This window comes from Cygnus atratus, chromosome 4, assembly GCF_013377495.2.
Source record: "Cygnus atratus isolate AKBS03 ecotype Queensland, Australia chromosome 4, CAtr_DNAZoo_HiC_assembly, whole genome shotgun sequence".
NCBI lineage: Eukaryota > Metazoa > Chordata > Aves > Anseriformes > Anatidae > Cygnus > Cygnus atratus.
This window is the reverse complement of record NC_066365.1, coordinates 18,087,458-18,114,835: the sequence shown is the minus strand read 5'-3', so window position 1 is coordinate 18,114,835 and position 27,378 is coordinate 18,087,458. Positions and strand designations below refer to the sequence as shown.

The following is a 27,378-nucleotide window of genomic DNA, read 5'->3' as shown; positions in this document are numbered from 1 at the left end:
CTCAATGCTCATCATTTTCCTGCTTGCTCTAAAATTTTTCTGGGATTCCGATACTGCTTGCTTACATCATATCTTGCTCATCACTTTTCTGCTTATTCTAAAAAATACCTGGGATTCCAATACTGCTTGTTCTGCCTGCTTCAATATGTCAGCTCTGCTCTACTACACTGAACGCAATATTCTCATTTTAGGTTTTAATTGAAAAAGATTGGATTTCCTTTGGTCACAAATTTAACCACAGGTAAGGCTGTGCTGAAGTTTTTCTCTCTATATATTTTATGTAGTCAGTATCCACTGCCATTCCAATTTTACTTGACTTGTTGTCTTTCAAAGCATATCAACAGAACACACCCTCAGGATATCACCACATCCATTTTTCCCCTCTGTATAACTTAGCTGCCTGGAAAAATCAAAGTGAAATATTTTTGTATCTGTCTTTTATTGTACATTGACTACAAGATTGCTACGAAGAATACTGAGTGCTGGTCTTGCAATTGCTATGATGCATGTGAGAAAAAAATAGTATGTGGCTTGAAAATCCCCTTTGGAATCCAGCAGATCTTTCAGTAGTGCCAAGACTTCCCACTTAAGTTCCTGTTCAGGAGAGTGTACATCTTCCAGGATAGTACTTACATTTAGGCATGTCTTTGAGTTACCTATTATCTAAAATATACTTTTCTTATTATGCTTTGTTCCAATGAAAACAATAGCATTTGTTCAGAAACATCAGGTAAAGGAACAGCAGAAAGTCATCTATCTGGACAAGTTATTTTGTGCATCCATAATGTAAAGGCTATAACATAATGAAAATGTCCGAAGAGTTTATGTATAAACATGGATAAATATCCATATTTTCTTTATTTTCTTTCTTTTCCTTTAGTTTCTGTAAAAATATAAAGCGTAATTTTTGTATTGGAGCTTAACTACATGATATTGCTTGATTCGGATATAAATTTATGTTCTTTAAGAAAAGCGCACACACAAAAAAACAACTTTTCAGTATAAGCGCCACAGCACTTGTGAAATTCCAGCAGGAATTACCACATTAAAAAATAATGCTGCCAGATGTCTATTATTATCAGGTGACAGATACAATGAAATGTAATCACCGATGGCTGTACTCTGATTTCCAGTACAATACTGTTATGCTCGCTTTGATGCATAGTAACAGTAGAAGTGAAGGCTTTGATTTTAGATGTTGATAGATTTCCACTCTCCATTTTTCCACTTTCCATTTTTCCCAAGCTTTACGACAATAGACAAGCAGAATAATTAATTGAAAATGCTTCTTCCTATTAGGTAGACTTATAAAATATTTTTTATTTCTGTGTGTTCTGTATTTTCAGGTTCCTGTTCTTCAACGTACCCTACAGCAAGTGGTTCCAACAGACAGTTTTATAGATAGAAAGTTTCATGTTCACTTTACAGATAAAGTAGCTGTAAAAATTTCCTACTTTCTAAAAATGTCACCAAGAGAGGGCAGCTTTAAACTGTTTTCTGCCAAAGTTGTTCTGTTCCTCTCCTGCTCAGTCTTCTGGGTTTGGCAATGGTCTGACGTTGACAGACTGTCTAGGATAGCTTGCTAAAGTCACTGCAGTCATTCTTATGATGACTTCTGTTACTGTGGCATAACTGTGTATTAATAGCATTAAAACGTGGCTATGTAGCAGCCAGCTGTTAGTAGATGTGAAGCAACAAGACACCCATAAGGGGCTTCTGTTTCTATTTGATAAATTCTGCTTTCCTTCTACTCCATGAGCCTTGCATCATTTTTGTAAGTAAAAACACACTGGTGGTTGAGATTTTAGAAATGAATATAGTTTGTGCGCTGAAAGTGTGAGGGCTTTGTTTTCATTAATTCAGGATTCATCAATCCAGTTTTCCTAGCGGATTTCAGGTTATAACTGAATGTATCTTGTCCTGTTTTAGGTATGGCAATTTAGATGGAGATCCAAAAGAGATATCCCCTGTTATTGACCAGTTCATCGAATGTGTCTGGCAGTTAATGGAACAATTTCCTTGTGCCTTTGAATTCAATGAGAGATTCCTGATCCACATACAGCACCATATCTATTCTTGCCAGTTTGGTAATTTCCTGTGTAACAGCCAGAAGGAGAGACGAGAGCTGAAGTATGAAAGCCTTTTCTTTAGAAGCATATTTATGGTGGGGTCTGTGGGTGTGTTACTGTGTTCAAGACTCCAGTGTTTCCCAGCCCAGGTGTACGTGCTTCCATAAGGCACAAGGTGCAGTGTAGCATTCCTGGCTGTCATCTTCTGGTGACACAGATTAATACCAAAAATGTTGATCCTCTGCAACGCGGCTCTGCTGTGAGTATAATCCACTGTGTGCATGACAGGGATTAGTGAGAACTGATGAGAGCATTAGACCTTTAGCCACGTGGCCCTAGCCTTATTGCAGTATTAACAACATATGAGGCAAGCTCTAAAAAAAAGATGATGATATTAATGAAAATTAAGTTCTCAGTTTAACAGTCGCTGCTCTTCTGTGTTCTAACCTGTCTTTGGATCTCATGTTCTTCCCAGCCACCACTCTAGTCCTGTCCTCTGGGATACTCACTTATGAACAGCCTTTTAGTCTGGTACTCCTCCTGAGGACTGAGTTACCAAACTGTCCTTCTGCTGTTTAGCTCCTAAGCAATTACGCATTAATCTATCTGTCCTCAGTTCCAAACAGAGCCAACATTATCACTCATGGCAGAGCTGATGTTCGTTATCTGCTGCATGGGGCCCTGGCTCCTACGTTACATCATGGTACCCCCTGCTTTTCTCATGCATCATGATCATGACAGCAATAGTATTGCGAGGGAAGCGGCAGTCATTGCTTGCTGCTGCTGTTTGGATCCTTTCACTGCTCAAATGCAGAGCATTTGATATAGCTTAATCATATCCCAAGCTATAACTGCAGGAGAAATCTCAGCTCACTTGTGTGGGCATCCTTTTGGTGCAGCAATAGGTCTGAAAGCCAATTTTATGGGCGTGATCCTCTCCATCTCTCAAACCTTTGGGATCAAATACCCCCAAATTCTCATGCTAACAAAGAAATTTTAGCTGATACTGCTAGGGCAAACCATCCCAAAGCATCTTACTGTCCATCACAGTTTACATGTGACCACAGACTCTACCATTATATGATTCAGATGTATGATTATGTGATTCAGACCAAGAACACACAACCTGGCCAAGCACTGAACCTGCTGTGACTCACTCCACATAATCCACAGAAAAAAAGTGACCCATCACTGGAGTCTTAAAAAGAAGCTGAAAGTCACTTCACCTCACAGAAGCAAGATCCTGTCATATAAAGCAGTTTTTTTTTAACAATCTCAATTATTTTATACAGCACCTGCCATTGCCAGCTTGCATAATTACAAGCCTTCCCATGGGTGAATTTAACTCAGAGTAGAGAGAACAAGTGACTACTCAGCTTCTGCAGCCAGGCAATGTTCATATATGTGTCAGGCTTCTGCCAGTTTACTGACCACGCATAACAAGCATGGGTTATGAATGCCTCCAGTTTCACCAAGGCCACGAAGGGGTTGCAGAGCAGTGGGGCAGGAAAGAAAGCACCGAGCTGTCCATCATCATTCCATGCATACTGCGGGGGAAGGTTCATGCGGCTGTTCTAGGACTTCTACAGAGGAAACCTAAAATGAACCCAGCTCTCTACATTCTCTCTCCAGCTGCTCTGGCTTTATGGGGAACGGATTGGATTTTGCTGTTAATGACCAACAAAGGGATACATCTTATTCTGCTAAGGAAGTATAAAGCTGATTGTAAACAAGTAGAGCACTAGAATGTCTTACCCAAGCTTTATCGATACCTGAATGGTGCTTGAGATGTTTATACACTTGACTCTATTTTTCAGAATCCAAGAACGAACATATTCACTGTGGGCTCACTTGTGGAAAAATCGAGCAGATTACTTGAATCCTCTCTACAGATCAAACCACAGCCAAACCCAAGGGACCCTGTACCCACAGATGGCTCCATGCAACTTCTTGTACAAGTAGGTAATATCACTTGCCGCTGAGAAGCATAGGATATGTTAGTACATAAAAGCACACAATGCCTTTGTATTTATGTATTTATTGCTCCATAATAGAACTTACAGAGAGTGAATTCAGGTTCAGATGCAATGAGTTCATTCCTTGCACGCTCACAGTCAGCCAACACCTCTGCAGCAGTCCACAGCAGAGTATTAGTCTGAAAAGAAGCTTAAGATTAGAGCTATATTGATAGTGGTGTGTCCTAATTTCATGGTTACTTACTTCTTCCACTGAGAAATGGCTCTTTCAGTTCTGTTCTCATCGATGTTTTCTAAATTTAAATTTCCTTACACTTCTTCCATTCAAGATTTTACAATGATAATTTGATACAGTTTAATTGCTAACCTGAGTGTTCAGTAAAAATAAAAGCAGACTTTCTCCGTGTTGTTGTTATACCTTAAAGTATACACGATGAATTTTTTTTTCTTTTCAAAATTGAACTAAACCTAATGAGTTTAGAATTGTTGGTATTGACATTCTGACTTGACTAATTAATTGTGCCATTAATTTTAACAAACTTAAGGAGAACTTGATTAGAAATACATGAAAACTGTGACTAAAGTAAAATCAATTAATTTGCTTTCTAACTGCAAATAAAAGCACCCGCTAAAAAGTCAGTAAGTATCCTAGATGACAGAAACTGAATTTTCTCACATCTACTGTTCCAGGCCATATCCACGTTAAAACAGTTTAAAAATAGCCATTAATTGTATTCTTTGGCATAGTGGGATTCGTAAAAGAAATACCAATACTCCATTAGAAAAGTAATCCAGTTGATTTTAATTGAATTACTTGGGTGTGTAAAGATTTCCAAGCTATCAGACTGTAAACTTAAGGGGGAACATGACTTAAATAGTATACGGTATAGTATTGGGGTAGAATAATTGCTACTTGGGTGGACAGGTGCATCTGAAGGCAAGTCTCTCAGTTACTTAACCTGTCTGGTGAGCTACTTACATACTCAAAGTCAGGTTCTGGTCATGTGTTGTGTGGAAAACAGGAAAGAAGAATGCTATAGTAAGCTACAGACTTACAGTTTGAATCCTTTTCTCCTGAAGATGAAAAATCAACTCAAGTGTTTAGCTAAGAGTTTGTCACATAATTGCATAGAGCAGGAAGGTAACTAGCCAGAGTGTGTGCTTCATGCAATTTCTATAGGCTGGTGTTTGCCTTTCCTTTTGCTATGGATTGCTATTTTAAATCAACTGCAATCCAGTGTACAGCAACTTGGTATCACTAGCAGAGGCTTCTCCATTAGAACAACACATAAGTCCCAAGTTCTGGAAAGCACTTGAGTACACCTCCAGCTAAGGAACCTATTTAATTATTTTTCTTTCTTTTCCAGCTTGCTTGTTTTCTTAAGCATTCTGTTTACTTGATATGTGTAAGCATATATTTAGGCAGCAACTGAAATGCCATAATTATTTTAGAGAAAAAAATTCATCTCATGTTTAAAATTTCAGTTTAAATTTTAAGAGATCAGGACACTATATTGTTTTTTAGCCTTCGTTTTTAAGCCTTCTTTACAGGGGGGGAAAAAAAAAGCAAATTGCTAATTAGCTGCCCCTCACTCCCCTACCCCAGACAAAAATAAGCATACAGAATTCCAAAATTGGCTTTGTGGGAAGCTAAATAATGGTTAACAACTAGGATTATGAAAAACTGTCTGTAACCATGGCTCCAGTATAGGTAGGTACCTTTGCTCTAAAGCACATACAGTGTAGAACAAGAAAATACTGTAGCTACTGTAGCAAAAGTTTGTATTAGTCTTAGAGGATACCTGTTCTTTTGATAAGCTATATCACTTCTAATAGTTAATGTCCTGAATCGCTGAAAACCCTAATCAGTGAACCACCCAGAGCCATGTGATCCAAAGCATTCCTGTTTCTTTCTATTGTGTATGAGAGGTGGTTCAAGCTGCGCATGTCCACAGATTTGCATCTTCAGGACGGACCCGCTGTAAATGAACCATAATGAACCACAGCTATGGTGCTTAGGGACACGGTTTAGTGGTAGACTTGGCAGTGCTAGGTTAACAGTTGGAGTTGGTGATCTTAGAGATCTTTTCCAACTTAAATGATTATAAATCTTACCAAATAGTTAATGAATGTATGGAACATGTATGCACTCCAATGATGGACCTAAAAAAGGCTGAAAAAATGCATGTATTTAAGTCTTCTGATACCATCTTGCCAAATGAGAAAACTGCTGACCTTCCCCTCAATTCCAGGTTCTGGAGTGGTATGTACAATCGCTTTGAAAAGGGACTGCATCCTCGACAGTCAGTTACTGATTATCTGATGGCAGTGAAGGAAGAGACTCAGCAGCTGGAAGAAGAGCTGGAAGTCTTAGGAGAGGTAATAAACACTCGATTGGGATGTCCCAGACTCGAGCTGATGGCAAACAAAACCCAATTCCATATGCGACAGAATCCCCTACACAATACATCCTCTTCTGGCATACGGATGTCCAGCCATGGTCCTTGTTCTCACATAAATCACAGGGATTGTTTTGCTTTTGACATTCTGAGGCACAAAGATAGAACTCTCTCTTTAAGGTGAGAATTTCACCTGTGATAGCGCATCCATACTATTCCTGAAAGAAAACTTATATCCTTCTCTAATTCAGTTCAGCATCAGTTTGTGACAGACTTGTGCATGTCTCATACTCCATAAACAGAAAAAAAGTTCAGAGGGTGCCCCCTTGGGTTGGGCTCCAAATTATTTATTTTTCAAAAGGCAAAGACACTTAAAAGGAACACTGGGTCCTAAATGGGTGCGTGTAATATATACTGTTTTCTTGATTTCAGAGACTGGCCAATCTTCAGAAAATGCAATTAAATGATAATAAAATCCAGAGTAAGCAGCAAGTCCGAAGCAAACAATTAGGGCTTTCTGCTTCCACCAACAGTTTAGCCAATACTCCCCAGGAGTACAGCAGCGATCTGAAATCATTCCCATCCCGGAGCCCTTCACAAGGGGATGAGGATTCAGCCTTGATTTTGACACAGGACAACCTGAAAAGCTCTGATCCTGACCTCTCAGCCAACAGTGATCAGGAGTCTGGTGTGGAGGACTTAAGCTGCAGGTCCCCAAGTGGGGGTGGCTGCTTGCCTAGCGAGGACAGTGGTAAGGATTCAGATGAAGCTGTATGTCTGGCAGTCTGAAATACCTTTTCAGCAGGAAAGGATCTAGATGAAGCCAAGTCCTTCATGGTCTGGAATGATGCATTTTCATCAGATGAAGAATGGGAATGGTCTGTGGCCTAAAGAAATAATCCAAAGAAAGGGAACTGTGCAATTGTGTAAGTAAAGATTAAGCAGAACAAGCCATTATTAGTTTTTAGACATAATGCTAATGAAAGGTAATCTCTGCTGTTATGAATATTTAATTTAAGCCAACGTGGTGTTTGTTTTCACTTTATCAATGCTGCATATAATTATTCTTTACTTTGTACATTTCCATATTTATTGTACAAAATAAGTTATTCTCCAAAGACATGAAATTCCAAAGTACTCTTACATATATGGACAAAGTTGAAGATCCACTTAGTGCTAAGCTACTGGTGAAGCAGTCAGAACTTATTTTTATAGCTTTTGTTGCCTTCAGATGTATTGTGAGCATCCTTTGTTTTTTCCATGAGAGGTGTTACTTTTTGAATTCCAACAATTATTTATTTTGCATATTCTCCTACTAGAATCCTTTAAGGCAATGTAAACCTAACAAAAGAATATGCTTGCTTAGGGAACAAATGCAGCTTTGATACTACAGAAGGATTCCTTAGTAAGAAGCATGTGAACGCGTCCCGTTTGTACTCAACTCTCAACCAGTGTTGAAAATTCAGTAGTTTCTGTGAACAAAACTTCAAGGACTATAACAATACTTAACACAATCTTTGTGGTAAAACATCCCTTTAAAATGAAAGATGTTAGGCTGCGTACTATAGCCTCTCTCTTTTGTTCTCAAACGTTATTTATAGTTTACTCTTGTTCAAAACTGCCTAAGTAAGATATAGAGGTAAAGTTTTAAACATAATAAAAATCCAGACTCTTCAGCCTATTTTGACTCCTACTTGTCAGTCTTATTTCAGTGGGAGCGAGGTACGTACACAGTCTAAAATCACCTATAAAAGTCACCTACAAGTATTGCTCCAAATCCAGAATTAGCAGATGGTTATGCCCATAAAGGAATTACTGTATTTCTTCCAAATTTTATTGTTCAGACTAACCTAAAAGTTGTTTTTTTTTTTTTATCTGCACACAGAATTTTCCTTATAGCATTTGCCAACCTGAGCATAGCAATGCTAATTTAAGACTGATTCAAAGAACCATTTTCTAGTATTAATTATGGAATAGAACAACACAATAGAAAATTCAGTCTTAAGTTTGGTTTAATAATTTTCTTTTTTTTTTTTTTTTTAAATCGGTAGGAGCAATAGCTTTTCATAATTATAGATATAGAAATAAACCATTGAAAAATGTTTAAAACTTGGGATGTTTTGAAACTTACTAAAAGGCTTCCAGATGAAGCCTCCTCCTCCCCCACCCCCCAATTACAGCAAATTAGTTAAATATATAATTCACATCTGCTTTGAATTCCTTGAAGACAACGATGTAGCATTGAGTTCTAATAAAGCAAAACATGGTAATGATGTAAGTTTACTTTGATGGCACTTCTTACTACTCCTTCAAGTACAGATTTACAGGCAGAATTAAATTATATAAATATACCTCAATTTAGAAGCTTAATAGATTTTCTTACTCAGTCTGCTTTTGCGGAATGGCTCTTAATTTTGTTCTAAGAATTTGTTATTGAGTAGGTAAACCTCAGTATCATTACTATCCTAATTAATATCCTCTTAAGAGAGCTGCTGTTTTTGAAGAAAGAATTTAATTCTTAACAACATAGATCTTACTGTTATACTGGAAAGGCCAGATTCTCAGTTTGATAAATTCCTGTCACTCAATTAAAAATAGGGCTATGATAACTTACCTTCTGCTGAGGATCCAGCCTACTGGTTTTTAATCTTTATGGCTTTTTAATGAATGAAAATCCTGATTTTAATCGTACTTTTAAAAATGTTTCGTATTTTGAACATAGCCTGTAAAATTTATGGTATTAGAGGAGATTTTGAATGGCTTTTCTCAAAGTAAAGAAATATACCGTAAAGTCAGCAATGAAACAAAACATACAACTATCTTCCTAAAAATGAGTTTGAGACTGGACAATACCATTGTGCATCTTTAAAATGTAAAATTGTGTATCATGGTATTGCACCTTATTAAATATGTTTAGAAACAAATGCAGAACAGGAATATAGGCATACTCAAAGCACTGTCCTCATGGAGCTAATGCAAGTTCTTGGCTAACATACTAACATTTTAAATGAAGTCTTTGCTTAGCAGCCCTCTCTGACGTGTCTGAGTCCTTGAAATTCTGCATTACTTACTATTGTTTTCATCATTGTAACGTATGTATTTGTGACATTATTAGCCTGCTGAGAAACACTTCCAAATAAATACTTAAGGTCATGTACTGTTACGTTATTTCATAATGCTGAATGAAACAAAGGTTTGCTTTCCCAATTCTTGTAATACAGTTCTTCAGTTACTCAAGAGGCATTTTGTCACTGAGGTCAAGGGATTATTTTATCTTTCCTACTTTCATACTTGAGTTCAGTACTTTAAACTGTGGAGAAATCTACAGCTGAAAACAGCTGCTGTCAGTGAACTTGAGTTCATTATATAGGAGTCTGTTACATCCCTTTATTTCTTCTATGCAAAAGAAAAAGGATGAGCAAACCACACTATGAACTACCTTAATTTCTTGGAGCCTTGTAGGGATCTTCCCTCTGCTGCAAATCCTTGCAAATCTGGCATGAATACACTGTAATTTGAAATAGGACAGACATGAGCATAACAAACTTCTGGGAAGAAGGGATTAGAAGTGTATTAGAGGTTTCTGCAGTGTAACTTTAACCTCAGAACAGTTCAGGCTGTTCTTTAGTATGAAAATGTGTATCTAGAGGACACTGAGGGTAATGAGATCAAACAGTGAAAGTTTTTTCTACACATGATGTCCAGCTGAAGAACAGACCAAATGTATTCATCAACTGCTTTCAATAGTAGCTCTATACACAACATAGATAAAGGTAGTAAATTGGATTCTGAAAAGCTGAGAAATAAGAGGAAATAAGTTGGAGGGGACAGCTGAGATTGAACAGTATCATTATAAGCAAGGAAGAAAAAAATAATAGAAGGATGGAGGCAGGGAGTAAAGCTCTCTAAAATGACTGGGAGGGGAACCACATACTTTGAAGATATGGGGCAAGTCAGAACACAAGTTTACATAGCATAAAAAGTGTTTGATGACAGAAATCAGTCACAATTAAAATCCAGCAACAACAAAGAGGTAATCTTTGCAATGAAGATAAGGATTTTATCACAAGCTAACTTGATGCTTAACCGAGGACATTGCCTTGATATGCACACAGAATCCTCAAGTTTATCACTATCTTAGCCAAGGTAATGGGACGATTTTCCATCTGAAGCTCGAGCACAGCTTTCACGTTGGCTGGTCACTGTTCCATGCTATAGTGCAGAGATAGGTAAACACTACAATGACTGAAAAACAGTGACAGGTAAGTTTCTGACAATTTCTCTGTGAAGGGAGGAACATGTGGTACAGAAAGTAGGTTGCAAGTAGGTCAATTTATACAGTATTAAGACTAATGAAATATCTGCCAAAGTTCTAGGGCCAGGAGCACAGCAAAGCTGGAATTCAAAGACACAGAAACATTGTCAGAGAATGGGGAGATGGGAAGGAATATTAAAATAAGCATTCAACTTTATTTACGTGATTTAAATTGCCAGTAAAACACAAGGAGACAGAAAATCAAATTATTTTACATCTTAAAACTTAGTGGTCTCCTAATATAGATCGTTCTGTAAAAGAAGCTAATGAAACTTTACTGGTTCACTAGAATCAATAACTGAATTCAGTCAAGGACCTGTTTTTAAGTCTACTGGTTGTCAAGCTTACTCAGATTAATTTATTGTTTCCGATAATTAAAAAACGTAGTCATTTTCTTACTTTGTTAAAGTATTCCCTTATTATTGGTGTTGTACGTAGCAATAAGCTACAAAGAACAACGTTGAAGTTGATATCTATAGCTGTCTGACCAAACTACAGCATTTACAAAAGCAGTAGCCAGAGCTGCAATGTGGGTTTTCAAAACCCATTTCAGTGAAGATGGCTCTAGTAATTACTGCTGTTGAAAGGGTTAAGCTGGAAAAACTCAAATCACTACATACACAGAATGAAAGTTTGTCTTTGAGTAGCTTACTGCACCAGTTTCCAACACAATTCTGTATCCACCCAACAACTCCTGAAATACACAACTCTATCCATAATTTAAGACAATTACCAGTTTTGTTAAAAATCCCAAAGCCTTTATTTGTATGTTTAACACACTACAGTATTTATTATTCAGAATAATGTACACAATAAGGCTGTAATAACTGACTTTAACTCTCTTGCCAGTGTTTTAATTCAGCTTTACCTGAACGTCTCTAAGAGAGATTATTCCTAGTCTTCAGAGGGAGTAGTAAGAACTTCGATAGAAACAAGACTAAAAGATTTCTAACTTCTGTATTTGGTCAAACTCCAAAGTGGCAAAACTGCAGGAGTATGTATAAAGTAAATACAGCAATTACAGTAGATTAGGTACTACTTAGATCTAACTTTCTAGTCTTTTGCTTGTACTGGTGGTTAGCATAGCTGTATGTATCTGACAATCTGTCTTTCAGAAAAGTTAGCATGTCAAATATACTGTGAAATCTAAGAAAAACTTTCTTCTATAACCCCCAGGAGAACGTACCATTAACAGCAGTTCAAATGAAACCTACTTGATTTCAGACACATTTTAAAGTTTCTCCGGTCTGCAATATCATCAGTTATAATTGCTATATGGAGAATTCACTTCTGGATTTAAGTAGTCTCTTGACTCAGGGAAGAACAAGAGGCCTAAATTCAGCTTAAAAACCACCATTTTGCAATGAGATGAAGTATTTAAAGATGCAAAATCAGACTCAATTAGCAGTTACAATACATAATGTGCCCTTGAACCCACCCCAAACTACTGCAATACCAACAACAAATTGCCTCCTTACTTTTGTATTTCTTACTCATTTCACTTTTTCATTTGGCATAACACCTTGGTACGAGCTTTACACAATGCAAGGCCATTCAGAAACCAGTCACTATAAGCAGCCTACTACTTCAGGCTGCTTAAAAGTTCACTTGACACATTTCAAAAGACTTTTAGGATATGCATCTAACAGCTGCTTCCATCCTCTTACACTTCATAGGGAATTGTTTAAAGCTGGATTTACAACTACACTTCACATTTCTGTAAAATATAATAAAGAATATGCTTAACAGTGAACAACTAGCAAGCTAGAAGCCAACTAACTCTGACAGAGTATTTATCACTGTTCTACCCTGTCTTCTGGTGACAGTATGAAGGTTACATATAAGAAAAATGTTTGCATTGGCACAAATGATGTTGGACTTAAAAGAACAAAGCAACAATAGAAAAAACAACAGCAGGTTGGTTTATCTTTTAAGGGTCATAAGGATGCCATTCCTGCATATTTTACAGGACACCTGTAGTTAGCCAAGTACACTGTTACTGGATTCAGGGACTTCTGTGCTCCTTTGAATGGGTTTGTGACCACTAAAAAAAACAACAGGGGAAAAATCTCCTTAGAAATAGGCACAGATATGAGAGAGAAAATAAAAAGGGAGATGAGAGAGGTCTTTCAACGTTGATACCCCTGAAAAAGAAACACTGTACTAAGAACTTGCACGGAAGACTGACATACCATCAGAACCTTTGCTACCATCAAGATGCTATGAAGACCTACATTTGTAAGTTTGATCTCTTGGAAAACAGGACTAACCAAAGAGGAAAAGCTGAAACGCTGTGAACTTGTTCTAGTTTTGGAAGCAAATCATCTGAAAGTGACCCGGCTGGAGAGTTCAGTCACAGCAGAAGAGCACCGTAATATACCACGTAACGTTGAACAGGAGGTGGCAAATGAAGGCAGAAGCCTGTCATTTCATAGCAACATAAAACGTGTAAGGAAAATAGTCCAACTGAGGAAGAGCACCAGACGTTGGCTCATCTGTCCCTTTCTCTTCTTACAAGGAATAGGGGAAAAATAAAACAAAAAACCGACAGCCCTGGAGAGAATTGCATGACCAGTCTTTAAGCTTCCTTAGCTAGATACTCAAAGATTCAAAGCAACTTGTACACTCAACACAGAAGTAGATGGGGTTTGCCAAGAAGGTAACACTGATGACTTATGTCTAACTTCTCTAGAGATGCAGAAATCACACTACTCAGAGACCTGTTTCCAAAACCTCTTAGAAACCATTTCAATATCATTTTAAAGTAGGGCTTTAATTAGCAAGCTAGCAGAAGTGCTCTATCAATAAAAAAGCAGTATTATGCACACTCAGTGGAAATGTTTTTGGTGTGTATTTTTTTTTTTAAATATTCTGTACATTATTGCTTAACTGGTGGCACTTATAAACTACTTATTTTTTCAGGCACCTAAGTATCTTTTTTGATTTGGACAATAGTTGTATTTACCTGGGGACATCCAATCTCAGCATTTGGCCCAGCTTTTCAAAAGAAAAAAACCTCAAACACTAGCAATTATTATACTTGCCCTGAATGGCAGCAGCTTAAGACAGGCAACAAAACTGTGAAGTACAAGAGGGCTGAGATTAAAGCCCCATTTGAAGATTCACTAGGCTGCGGTACAGACCTTAGCCTGTCTTGGCTAAGAAGGTTATCTCCAAACTGTTTTCTGACAAGAAAGGAGCAGGCTTTCTGACAGATTACTTAATCAGTTCTTTACCTTATTCCTCTTCCAGAACTGTAGTTACTTCTGTTCTTCTGGAACTTGACTGTCCCCATGAAAATGTAATTCACTGACAAGATTAAGAAAAAGAATTTGTCTTTTTGCAAGACCAAGAGAGAACATACATGTATGTACTTAGGGGTTGTATTTTTCTCCTATTACAATACTGCATTTGGTCCTATCCACTCGCACACAATACACCCCATCCTATAAAACATCCTCACCTGAGTCAAGATTGAGTGGTGAAAAGGCAGAATTAAGGCTCAGTTCCAAGTTTTATCACTGGCCTTAACATAAAACACAATACAACCCTAGCCAAATCAGTTTCATTGTTCCTTTAACATAGAGAGTAACTGTTACTTCACAAAGAACTTCAGCATTAGTTTTTTGTAAAGTGCTTTTGAGTTCCTCACACGATGAACTTATTCGTGCCTAACACATAAGCTAGAAGATAACCTGATTTTTATCTTCCTGCAAGTAAAAACAAATATCAAAATGAAATTTTTAGATGAAAGTTGCGTTTAATTACAGTGCCAGGTACCAAGCCACTCCTGACATCAAGTGCATTGCTGCTACTGAGCAACATAAATCTACACAGAGCTCATTTATTCCATTTTGATTCCAACATATTTTGTTCCAACACATCCTTTGCTTAATCTGAATCTACTTATCCAAAACACAGTACAGGCTATAATTAGTTTTGTGTTATTACCTAAAAGTAAAAAAATTATTCTTAAACATTTTGGCTTCAAGAAAAGACTGTCAGTAAATTCACAAGCTATCTCAAATATGAGCTTCTTCAGTTTCCAAAACCCTATCACCGTTTATCTCAAACTTCCACAGCCAAACCTGTTTAAATTTCAAAATACAAAAGATATGAATTATGTTTTTATAAAAATGTAAAAAGCTAGTCAAAATTACATGTTCAGATATTTAATCTTTGAAGAATGGGGTATAGCAGCAGGAACTTAAATATAATAAGAACTATCAACAATAAATACAAGAAATTAGTGCAAAGATTGCAATAGAAGGATTCTTGAGTACAATGAGAATATAAAGAGACATTCTAATTTGTACAAAAACAGTCCCAACTCCGTATACAATCTCTTCTATAAATACAACCACATAAGATGAAATGCTTATTTGCAAATAATAGTTATTAAAAAGTGTGCTTTATTGGGTTTTTCACTCTTCTGTTGGCAGGTGTAGTCTGCAGGAAGCCTGTAAAGACAAATTTCCATAATTAGATATTTTGCATTTAAAACCATTTCTGGAGGAGTTAATGAACAATAGGTGGAGCACATACTTGATTCCCAAACAAAGCATTATTAGAACACTAAACATTGCAACAAATCCATTTGCTGTTAGCAATTCAGAAGTGTGGGTAACAATGTGGTAGATTAAAAGAAGTTCACCACAAATATTAAAACAGCAGTTTACCTATAGCGGAGCGTGAAATTGGCTGTGCATTGCTATTGCCTGTTGAAGTTTTTCTTCTTTGGCTCGTCTACAGTGGCAGAGCTAGAAAATAAGACATACGAAGAGTGAATTCTGAAAGAAATTTGTACAACACATACTGTAGTTTCTCTTCAATGATTTAGCTACTTCTCAGGCTCTTTAAGAAAGGAAAGACCCAGGAACGTTCCCTCCAAACTTCAGGCTGAACAACTGTGTGTATTGATAACATCACTCCATCCACGATGTGAAAGGTTTCCTCTTTTATGAAATGCCTTTAGCAGGTAACTTTAAAGAAAGGTACACTACACAGTAAGTTGTACTTGTCACAGCATGAGCAAGAACAGTTGGTTTTGAACCTGCTGCTTATTTGCTGATAACCATCGACAGATTAATTAGTATAAGAAGTTTAATAAATTGAGCGTTGGGAATGTTTAATATAACACATCATGCTACATTGACTTCCCGAATTTAAAATAGCCTATGTGGCTATGTTTCCTGGATCTGTAGAGGATACAGAAGAAAGTGGCACAAAAATACCTGCAACAGCACAGTAAGGGTCTAATGGAAGAGATCTTTTCATTCCTGCCTCAAATATATGTGCATTCAGAATGCAGACTGCATTTTAAACAGACTGAAGACACAGTGACATTTTTGTTTTGTTGGAGCTTGCTAAAGCACTGTTCTAAATCACAGGACTGCTCAAACCTCTGCCTTAAATTTAATCACTATGTGCTGTATATCTCTCAGATTACAATTACTTGTATTTTATATACCGTTCTCTTTTCCATGAAACTACTAAGAAAGTCATCTATTTCTGTTTTGCCTTCCAAGAAGTCCTCTGCAATAGTGTCAGATTCCTCTTCAGCTTCATGAGCAGCTACTTTAAGTCTGGCTTGCAGAGCACTTGGACTGCAACTCTAAAAAAAACAAAAACTCTTAATGTTAAATCGTCCATCAAAATCCACATTTCCAAGAACAAGCAAAATGACTATATAAATATGGGGTATGTGAACAGAGCATTACTATTACATAAAAGCCTTATTAATCTAGAAGGGATTCAGTGCAAGAAGTGAGTTTGACAGCATATGTAACATGTTGCCCAAAGTAAGCATGCCAAGTGAAACACAGAATTTAAAGTTCCACAGCAATGGTTTTAGTCATTTTTACCAGGTACAGGTTTACAAGATCATGATGTTAAATGGGTACTATTAATTAAACAAGCCTTCTTTAAAAATGACTTCATTCTTAGAACTCCTTGCCCCAGGATTGTACTTCAGAACAGCACTACAAGTTCATCATATGCCTTCTTCCAACTTTGCTTCTACTATACCGTAAGAAAAATAGCAGTGCAATTGCACTATTTTGCTCTCAAAATGGTTGCTATTTCATCCTGAACGTGAATCTTACTATTTCATGTAAAATTGGAATTTAACCAGAATATTCTTTATGAGTAAAGATACAAATAAAACTTAACTTTAGTAAAGTATTCTTAAAGGATAATATGATATAGAGATTATACCTCACTAAGTTCATGCTGTCTTTGCATCTTTTTTTCAAAGGCTGCTTTCATCTGCGTGAGTTGCTCATACTGAAAGGAAGAAAAAGAATGTTTTCTCCCTGAAAAAACAAAACATTACAACTAATTTCTGAAAAAGACTATACTATTCACTTACTTTATCCAGCACTATCTGTCTTTTTGCTTCTAGACTAGGCTCCAGCAACAAGTTTTTTTCTGTAAAATAAAGTCACTATTATTAATTATTATTATTTTAAAGGATTCAGTTCTCAGAACACAGCCATAGACGCTAGTTATCTTGACATCTTACTTGCCAGCTCTTCAATGCTTTTCACTAGCTCATCTCTATCAGTAATGACTTGCTTCAGTTGTGGCAGACTCACAAACTGTTCCAGTAACACTTCCTCTTGCTCATTCATATTGGTCAGCTGTGATATACTGTATTCAAACAAAAAGAAAGCACATTTAAAATTAACAATAATACAAAAGTTTGAGACATTCACATAGAACTAACTTTACAGACGCAAGATGCTTGGCCACAGCCTTTTATCCTTTCTCCTGGATTGTGTATCTACAGCAGCACACTTAAGGAGCCAAAAGTATCTCTCATTTCAAGCCTTACTTCAAAGTGGTTTTTAATGCTACTGTGGAGGGTTGACCTTGGCTGGTTGCCAGACAAAAGCCCAAGTGCTCCCTTCACTTCCCTCTTCAACAGGACGCGGGGAGAAAATAAGAAGGAAAAGCACAGGGATTGAGGTAGAGGCAGGGAGATCACCTACAAAACACACTCAACATAGAAAAAAATGTTTTAACTTTAATGCTGAGCTGGGTTGTGAGAAACAAAGACAAAGTGAAACACCTTTCTCTCCACCTTGCCCCTTTTTCCCCCAGACTCAACTTCACTACTTCATTCCCAACTCTTCCACCTCCCCTTTCCCCAAGCAGCACGGGAGTTGCAGTCAGTCTACAACACTGTCTCAGCAGCTCCTTCCTCCTCAAACATTTCCTCTGCTCCAGTGTGCGTACTCTCTGTTGGCTGCAGTTCCTTGCACGAGAGCCTGCTCTACTGTGGGCTCTCCACAGCTGCAGTGTCCAGGCAATATTCATCAGCTCCAGCATGGGGTCCTTCATGGGCTGCAGTGTGGATATCTGTTCTGATGTGGTCCTCTGCAGGGACTGCAGGGAATTACCTGCTCCACTGTGATTTCTTCCAAAATTCCTCTGCAGCCCATGGACATATCTGCTTTGGTGCCTGGAACACCTCCTCTCCCTTCTTTTCTGACCTTGGTGTTCATGGGAATGGCACACTTTCTTTCCCCCGATGCTTTTTGTTTTCTTAGACAAGTTTTCAAAGATGTGCCCCAAGCTTTGCTGATCAGGTCAGCTGTCCTGCAGTGGGTCCGTAACTGTGCCAGGCACAGAGGCACACCTTGGCTCATTCTCACAGGGACCATCTGTGCAGCCCCCATCTACCAAAGCCTTGCCACCTGTACTCAGTACAGCTACTCAGCACAGCAGCATCCATGACTTAAATACGCTCACATTGCCAACAAATTCTAACACCCCAACTACCTTTTGAAGAGTCATAGACTTTTAGTCTGGTCTTCCTGGAAGGAAGAGACTGGATAACAGCATTTTATTTCTGTAAACAAACACCCCCACACACACATTCCAACGCACAAACTTTCTGCCACATATTAGGGATGCCACTAGAACTTATAGCTGACTTAGCTAAATTCAACACAGACCCTTAGGAAAGTGTCCAGGGAAACAAACAAACAAAAAACACACAAGTCCTTCTCGAAAGAGGTCTTTTCCATTTTGAAAGGACAGCTTTTTCAATCAATAAACTACTATAACAGCAAAAAGATGTGAGACCAGAAAGGGAATTAACTGATTTCCTAAAACTCTGTCAGAATTAATAACTAATCAGTAATCTATTCAACCCCAGATAACTGATCAAGAAGGCTGTCTCACTAGATCTTAGCAAGTTGATGGGAACAATGATACAATTTCTGGATCATGACAAGATACATTTTGATGAAAACATTTGCGTTAGATGTGTATGAAGTATTCAGATAAGGAGATGACTCACCCTGGGACAGCTGGCAATTTACCACCTGGATTTATCTAACCCAATCCTGCAGTATGTGCTGAGCTGCTCACAAAGTAGTCCACTGTTTACCTTCTGCTACAGTCCAGCAATTTAAAAGAATGTAATTTGAGAACCAGTCTCAAACCCAGTTCCCTGTCTCAAACCCAGTTCCCTGTCCTTTTTCTTCCTTTCAGGAGTAAGCTCTTGAAATTTCCTTCTACTGTATTAATGGCAGTTAAGTTGCTGATGAGGCCCCAGAAGACAGCAGAATACTAGTAGCTAGAAAAAGTGTAAGCAAAGACTTTTTCCTGGTGCCGAATCCTGAAGTATTGTTCCCACTGAGAAAAAACCCTAAACAAGAAGCAAATCTGAATACAAAGCTAGCTTACTTTCTCACTGTACAGTTTTGATAACTGGTAGTTATTCTATTAATCATTTCTACAAAAACCTTTCAGTGATATATACAGAATTATGACCAAAATCACACACAGCAGTAACTGCGGACTAGGGAAAGTTTATTACCTTCTGAAAATTTACCTTAGTTCTGAAAGTTCTGGAAATGTATCAGGAATATCAGGCATCTTGTAAGTAAATCCATTTTGGCCAACCTAAATGGAAGTTTAGAAATGTTTAGTAGATTAAAAAAAAAAAAAAAGAACAATTTCTTAGTAGGTAAACTGATTAATCCAAAACTGGAGATAAATATTTGCCAGTAACAAGAAGGAAAAGCAATAAGCAGCTGTAAGCACTGTCTCCCAACAGAAAAAGTCTCAGCTCAACCATGACAACTAAAATACTCAGGGATGTTTGAGGTGGCATATCATAGAATTATCTTCCTCCAAATTTGGCTCTTTTGTCTTGCTAAGTCCTCCATTTCCCAATAGACAAATGACCCGGGAAACACAGAGGAGGTGTAGAACTCAGAGAACAAAGAAAAGAAATTGACATTCTGATCTTTTGCACGTCTTTCCAGCCCACCCCTCATAAAAAAGTTGCTAGAAAAGAAAAAAAAAGTCTTCATAGCAGGTGGAAATTTTAATTTGCAAAACCAGAAAAGTATCCGCCAGGAAAAGCTTGTTTCTAAAGACAAGGTTTTATCCACATGATGAGAGAAAGACTAAACATTTACATATGAAGCTTTTCCAAGACACTCAAAAAATACTCCTCCCGTAATTTAGAGCAGTGTGCAAATATAGACACACAAGATCCATGAAGAGAAGCTATCTGAAGCAGGACAATGAGAAAAAATGCCTGACACTGCACATTGTTCTCACCAGATAGCTTTTGGGCAAGAAATTCTGTATAGAAAAGCACCTCACTTTCTGTGGCTGGATAAACAGCCACAGCTGCAGGGGAAGAGTGCAGCTCAAAAGTATATTCAAAGATATTTATGAAAACCATATTTTCACCAAAACTCAGAAAGACAAACTTGTTTGGCTTCAAGTTTGTTCTAAACAACCTTTTTGTCACAGCCAGAATAATAGTTTCATTCTCCTAGCACCTGCAAAGCAGTTCTGCACAGTCCTTTGATTTTTGTGGCACTGCCACGTGTGCCTTCTAGGGAACTTGCACCCAGAGTAACTTAAGCAGCAAACCTCAATACACAGACCTGAAGCACCGCTTCTGCTGTTGGAACAGGTAATGGCAGGTCAGTAATCAAGCCGTAAGAGGGAGCAGCAGGCTTATCTGTTGCGTAGCTTGAAGAAACTGATTCAGAAATAGGCACAGCTGCCATTGTTCTGTTTGTTTCTTGAGGCGGGTATGGAGGAAGAAATGGAAACCCCTGAGGAGCAGCATATGGAGGCATTCCAGCTGGTTTGCTGTAAAGGCTAAAAACAACAGAAAATGTGACCATCAGCAGGCAACCTCTTACAGCATTTTTCTTATCATTTCAATTATAATTGCTAGATCGCATACAGACAACACTGAATTTTTAAAAGACCATAAACTTTGCATTTTCTGTTCTCATTTACTTCTAACGTTAGAAAGCCTGCTTTATGTATTATAGTGCAAGACAGATACACAACTTTATTAAGCTATATCCTTAAAGAGCACCCAAATACACACATGTGCATGCACACACAACTATAAAAAAGTACTTCTCAAAAACTTAGGAGAATGTAAATTTAAGTTCTTTATATCTTAAAGTCCTGCAAAATGCATCTGTATCATTCATTAGTTCTTGCTTATGATATAGTATTTAACAGCTTCAGCAAAATATCCATAATTACTTTTAGATAACGTGAATTGTTTGTTAAATTCATAATTGCAGCTGCATCTAAACTGAGGATCACTGTCAGCCAAAAGAAGCACGGCTGTACAGACGAGACTGTAGTGTCTCAGGCCGCTTTTGCATATTTAGTATGATTATTTAAAACTATAGTTACCGATGTGCAACAGAAAACTACCTCCAAGCCTGGGAAATTATGAACAGAATACAAAGAAACACACCTGCTCAGATCAGGATCTACAGCAAATTCAAAATTTCATTTATTGTAAACACTCGGCCATTTTCAGGAACATAGAAGCATTTAAAGTTGTGTCATATATAAATCCAATGAAATCTAGTGCTTTTAAAAAACATAACGCCATCAAACATGCAACTGCGTGGATGCAAGGCATATATGTCACCCAACAAATCCACTACATTATTCCTGCTCCTGTCCTCCTAATACTTGGTTGGATCCTTTTTTTTTTTTTTTCTTTAGAAAAAGGTAACATACTTGGTTGGATACTTTTTTCTTTTTTTAAAAAAAAAGGTAACATACATGGTTACATGTACACCGATCACCATGTTACAGATACTTACTAAGGAAATGATGATGGGCTAGGAGCCAGAACCGGAGGACTCTTCCAGAACTCATCCAGTACACTTTGAACAATTTTTCCAAGATCTGAGTGCATTGTAAACTGGTATTAAAAACAAACAAAAATGAATTTTAAGCTATATGCAAAAGAAAAATCATGCCTGGAATTCTGCAGTTCAAACATACACTGAACACGGCCATTTATTACACATGGCAGCGTGCTAGGTGATTTCAAAGATATATTGCCTAATGTAAACTACTTATGCAAGAGCTCCAAATTCTTTAAGTGACAAAGCCACACAGAATTGAACAGAAACTAAAAGGTTTTTTTCTGCATATTCCATTATCAATGGAGAAACGATTAAGTTCAACATTTCTAATGAACAACAAAAACTTAAGTACCTGGTTACATTTGAAAAAAATCAAATCCATAAATTAAGATTTAAATTTGAGACCATCATTAATTGTATCATTCATAAAAAGTCACTAAAAAAAAACAAAAACAACAACCTGCTCCCCAGCCCCCATCCTTGTTGGCAGAGGGGAGGAAAAAAAAAGAACAGCATAAGAAAATCCTGCATAATAGAGCAAAACCTTGGCATTTTTCTAACAGGATTAGGGTAGAAAGCACAAGGTTACAAAACAGTCCAAAACCATCTTTCTCCTTTATTTGGAATACACCGTAGAGAAACGAGAACTGTGCTATTGGCATTAATGAGAAAAGCGATAGGAACTTTCTAAGCTACAACAACTTAGTTTTAGCTATATGTAATACTGAACTCAGTAATAGTAGTAATAGAATGAATAGTAGTATACTGAACAGTACTGAATTTATGTTTTCAGACTGAGGACACTTAAGAAGGATTAGACTCAGCCCTAGACTTTTTTTTATTCAGAGGTACTGCCAATAATCTAGCATGACATAGTAAAATTGCTATTAGCAGTAGATATATGTGAAGCTACAAATTATACATACGTTATTTATTAACGGACCAGTCACATAAACTCCCTGCTTGTCCATTAAATGATGTCTCACAGGTGGGAAAACACTGATGACGGGTTTTTCCTGAGGAAACTGAGGTGGAAGCAAGCTGCAAATACAAAAGTAACCATTACTACAGCTACACCCTGTGATCAAATTTGCTTCAAGAAGGCTTCTTATGCAAAAAAAATACTAAATAAATAAATAACAAAAACTATTAGTTACATAAATTTGGTCTTCTATGAGAACAGTTATAGACAAATACATCATGAAGCGTGCAAGGATTATTCGGTAACAAAATTGTAAGTCAGCAATATCACTTCAGAGACATTGGAATACTAGATTTTCATGGAACTGAAGAGAACGTTTACTGTGGAGAACTGTAGGATAACAACGACGCAATTATGTCCACAGACAAAGGAAAAGCTATGTGTTGAGAATACTTCCTAATACAAACTATATTACTCTAAGGACAATGCAGCATAGCCTGCAAGAATATCAGGCAAACTGACGATACCTTGAGGCTAAGTAATAAAAAAATGTTGCGAACAGAATACCATCCGCATTTACCACAGTAAAAAGCACCCCCTCAAGTAAATTCATAGGAAATGTTACAGCAAAGCACTTTCAAGTTACAGTCCAGAAGTTTCACTGGGATAAGAATTAATACCAGGAGTTAACAGCAGCTACTGTTTGTTTTCACCTGCTGGGGACTCAAAGACATCTGAAATTCTCAGTTTTCTGTTACTCACCTTCAACTAAAAACATGCAGATATCTTGGGAATTGAGCACAGCAAAATATAATTATGCTTTGAGCGTAGCATCTGCCTCTTGTACAGAACTAGTTTCACTTGGATTACTAAAACTACTAGCGCAAATCAGGGTTATGGTTCCCGAAATCAGTTAGGAGATGCAACCCACTTATGTTCTATACTATATTTTGTGAGAACAACTTTGATTTTCAAGATGTGCATAGAGGTATCTCACTCTACTTACATGTTAATATTAATTGTCAAGTTGTTTACAGTGAAGGGCAGTCGATATTCCACATCTTTCTGAATTTCTGCAATGCTGTCAAAGAAGAAATTGTTAGCATCCAATCCATGGTCAATATAACCGCCTTAGTACTTACAGCCTAAAAAAAGGCAGGACCTCAGACCTTTTTATTTAGCTTAGTTTTGAAAAGCCGTGTAACAATAAAATTAAAAACACTGGAATAAGTTAATATGCTTCAGAATGCAATATTGAATATGAAGATTAAAGCAAAAAAATAGCAGGTGCAACCTTTAAACCTCAACATTATCACAAGCAATGCAAGTACAGGCAGAGAAGAGACACTGTGCTACCTACTGACCTGTCAACACTCCCAACTTATCTTCCTCTTCGTACTGGCTTAATATATGAATCGCATCAGTGCTTTCTTAAGCAATTAAATCTTTTCCCATGAAACATTTACTTTGCCAATGCTTTTATAACTGGTTCACAACCAGATATTGCTCCACTATGCTGCTTACTAGTCAGTGTTTAAAGCATACACAACACTGGGCTCACTTTCTTAATAGATGAATTTACTCTTTAATAGTATTTCTGTCTGCATACACTAAGTTCTACGCACTTATGCGGATATTTTAAAGAAGTTTTATCTGCAGAAGAGCTACTTGCCAAAAACTGGAAGGCCCTAATCCAGGGACAACCAAGAGACAGACCAGACCCCCTGAAACCACCAAATGAAGCAACACACGCCTTATGAAATCTTATGAGACTCGATTCAAACATACTGCTCATAACGGACTAGTTACTGAGAAAAATCTCTAAAAGCAGCTGCATTAATAGGAAGTTGATGTCAACATTCAGGGCACACTCTGATTTGCATGCATAGCAGGAATGTTTTGAAAGATGGCATCCCAAAGAATGTGGAGGAGGAGGAGGTGTAGAAGCTCAGAAGAATAATTTCCAGACAACGTAAACACACTTAGGCTGAGATCAGGAAAGAAACGGCAGAAAATCAGCTTCATCTTGTAATGTCCCAATCAAAATAAGCTTGAAAAGCAGACTGATGCCTCTTCCACGTATTTTTCCTGCCTGCACCTGGTTACTATATTCTTCTCCCTCACCCCTCTACAGCTCCCTTGTGAGGGGAGAAAACAGCTAGAATTGGTAATTCTGGCACCTGGGTGTATCCAGAAAGCCTCTTTGCACCCACCTTCCGAAACCGCCCTCCATCAGAGTTTAGGGCTCTACTACAACACCCGCGCAGAGTAACCATCATCAATTCGTTCTTAACCGAAGAATTCTCCCTGGAATCTCTCATGCGTGTTCCTGCACTACAAGGATCTGTCACGCTCTTAAAAGCCAGCTACAAAATCATTCTGAGCAGGGTGTATAATCACGTTCTCCTCACCTGGGCTACCCAGAGGAACTAGGGAGGGAGAAGAGAAGCAGGAGAGAGAATACAAGAAACCCAGGATCTCACTGAGCCGTCCAAACTCTTGCAACCTCCTTTGAGCAAACCCTTGGAACAACAAAGTTAGTTGTCCCTCCCCCAGGTGGGAATGGGTACAATGGAAAAACGGCACATTCTTAACTTTAGCTAAGACAAAAGCAAATACAAGAAAAGTATTTTTTAAATGCAAAAACAGCCACCACCACCAAAACAACTTGACTTCAAGCTCCTAACGTATGAGGGATCTTTAATGAAATTAAAGCTGCTTTAACGAAATTAAGATCACATGTACCAGGGCTTTTACTACCTGAGACAAACAAAAATAAGTTACCTAACTTAGGGAAACTATACCATGCTAAGAATTTTATTTCCAGCATTTCAGTTGGGTTACACTAAAATGAATGACAAAATATACATGTGAGACAAAAACACTAGAGCGACATTTTCTCCATCATTCCTTAGGAAACAAATGCTTTGTAAGGCTTAACAAATGAATATGCCTACAGACCTCTGCTGCTGTGGACTGCTTAAGCAAGCACAACAGTGCCACCCCCAAAAAACCCTCTGCACTTTTGAAATCTTGCACAAATACGCAGACCTTTTCAAAAACGTACACCTTGAGACACCGTTCTCCAGATTTATTCGGTAAAATGTCTCACTTTAAAAACCGTATGCTTTGCCAAAACATGCTCCTTCACTTGCCTACGTTTTGCTTTTTACACCTCTCCTGAAGAGGGATTAGGCAAGCGAGTTTACATTGCTCCAAAGCCACAGCTGAGCAGCCACCGTATCCCTACCCCTGGCTACGGGGTCCATTCCCTCCCTGTACACACTTCAACAGGGGCCTGATCAACAGGTAACAAACCAGTTTTTTTGACCTTGACAAAAAAACAATCACCTTTTTGGAAGATTTAACTCTGGGTGAGCTCATCGCCCTGGTACAGTGAAAAGGGTAGGAATAAAGGGCTAAGTAAGGCTGGCCCAACATAAATGTCTAGTTAGGTAAGCTGCTGCGTGGCTTCAGAAAGAGCTTCTTAGAGAAGCGATCTGTTTTTCAAAAATATTTGTGAAACCGGCTCTGAATGGATTCAAGTTTAAGCAAGCAATAATAATAAGCAATATTGTCATAGCTATGCTTCCTGTACGATGATTCAAAATATCAGGACAGTGAGCTGTCTGCAACTATCAAACCTGCAGGTGAAAGAGTTTCTTTACAGTGAATAAAGAACTTCTTTATGTCTTTTCTCTTTACGGATGGTTTTTGGAGGCATCTATCATTCCACTTCAATGGAATGAAGTCCTAGGAAGCTTGGTGAGTGCTTACAGGCTTGCTCAAAACATACCTGGGAAGAGATGAAGTGTGGACCTCGTTTTAAAAGAAAATGAATACTGATAAAAGATTAAAAAGTTAGGCAAAATTGATCAGTGTAGAGCTAGCTGAAGTTCCTCAAGAGAAAGGAAGGTTTTGTTGCAAGAAGTGTGGCTGTTGACCGGGGAAAAAAAAAAAACGTCTGGTACCTGTGGGGAGCAGGTAAACAAAACAAGTTCCTAATAAATAACCAACAATTAACGCTGTACACCAACAAAGCAGCTTACAGAGCCAGTGGGGCTGCCACAGCACGGCTTGGGTTGGGAGGGACCTTAAAGACCACCTGGTCCCAACCCCCCTGCCCTGGGCAGGGTCACCCTCCCCCAGCCCAGGCTGCCCCCAGCCCCTTCCAGCCTGGCCCCGGGCACCTCCAGGGACGGGGCACCCACAGCTCCTCTGGGCAGCCTGTGCCGGTGCCTCACCGCCCTTTCCCCCCCCCCCCCCCCCCCCGAAGCCCAGGCCCGCCGTGCCCCACTCACGCGGCGTGCGCAGCGCGCAGGGCCTCGATCTGCCGCTGCTTCTGCTGCTGGAGGCCGGTGCGGGCGGGCAGCGCCGCGGGGCCCCCGGAGGCGCCGCCGCCGCCCTTGGCGAGGGGGAACAGCCAGTTCATGGCGGCCGCCGCCACCGCCGCCGCGGCCTCCCGCGACGTCACGGCCCGCGCGTCATCACCCGGCGCGGGAAGAAGAAAGAGGAGGAGGAGGAGGAGGAGG

General features: G+C 38.4%; 2 protein-coding genes across 2 annotated transcripts in view; one reads left to right on the top strand and one right to left on the bottom strand.

Annotated features, from left to right (window-relative positions):
* The window catches only part of MTMR7 (myotubularin related protein 7), a 29,573-nt gene extending 22,286 nt beyond the window's left edge, over positions 1 to 7,287 (top strand). The window contains exons 9-13 of the mRNA XM_035567104.1: positions 192 to 241; positions 1,930 to 2,130; positions 3,887 to 4,027; positions 6,298 to 6,424; positions 6,877 to 7,287. Coding sequence (XP_035422997.1) covers positions 192 to 241; positions 1,930 to 2,130; positions 3,887 to 4,027; positions 6,298 to 6,424; positions 6,877 to 7,233 — 876 coding nt within the window. The 3' untranslated portion in view covers positions 7,234 to 7,287. The remainder of the gene's footprint in view (positions 1 to 191; positions 242 to 1,929; positions 2,131 to 3,886; positions 4,028 to 6,297; positions 6,425 to 6,876) is intronic.
* Positions 7,288 to 13,587: 6,300 nt separating this feature from the next.
* On the bottom strand, positions 13,588 to 27,347 carry VPS37A (VPS37A subunit of ESCRT-I). The gene is made up of 12 exons (XM_035567223.2): positions 27,148 to 27,347; positions 23,853 to 23,927; positions 22,851 to 22,965; positions 21,877 to 21,977; positions 20,677 to 20,896; positions 19,605 to 19,675; positions 17,283 to 17,410; positions 17,130 to 17,188; positions 16,976 to 17,044; positions 16,230 to 16,373; positions 15,439 to 15,519; positions 13,588 to 15,219 (listed from the first exon to the last, which is right to left on the bottom strand). The coding sequence occupies exons 1-11, from the start codon at positions 27,276 to 27,278 to the stop codon at positions 15,439 to 15,441; spliced, it is 1,194 nt and encodes a 397-aa protein (XP_035423116.1). The 5' UTR covers positions 27,279 to 27,347; the 3' UTR covers positions 13,588 to 15,219.
* Positions 27,348 to 27,378: the final 31 nt, after the last annotated feature.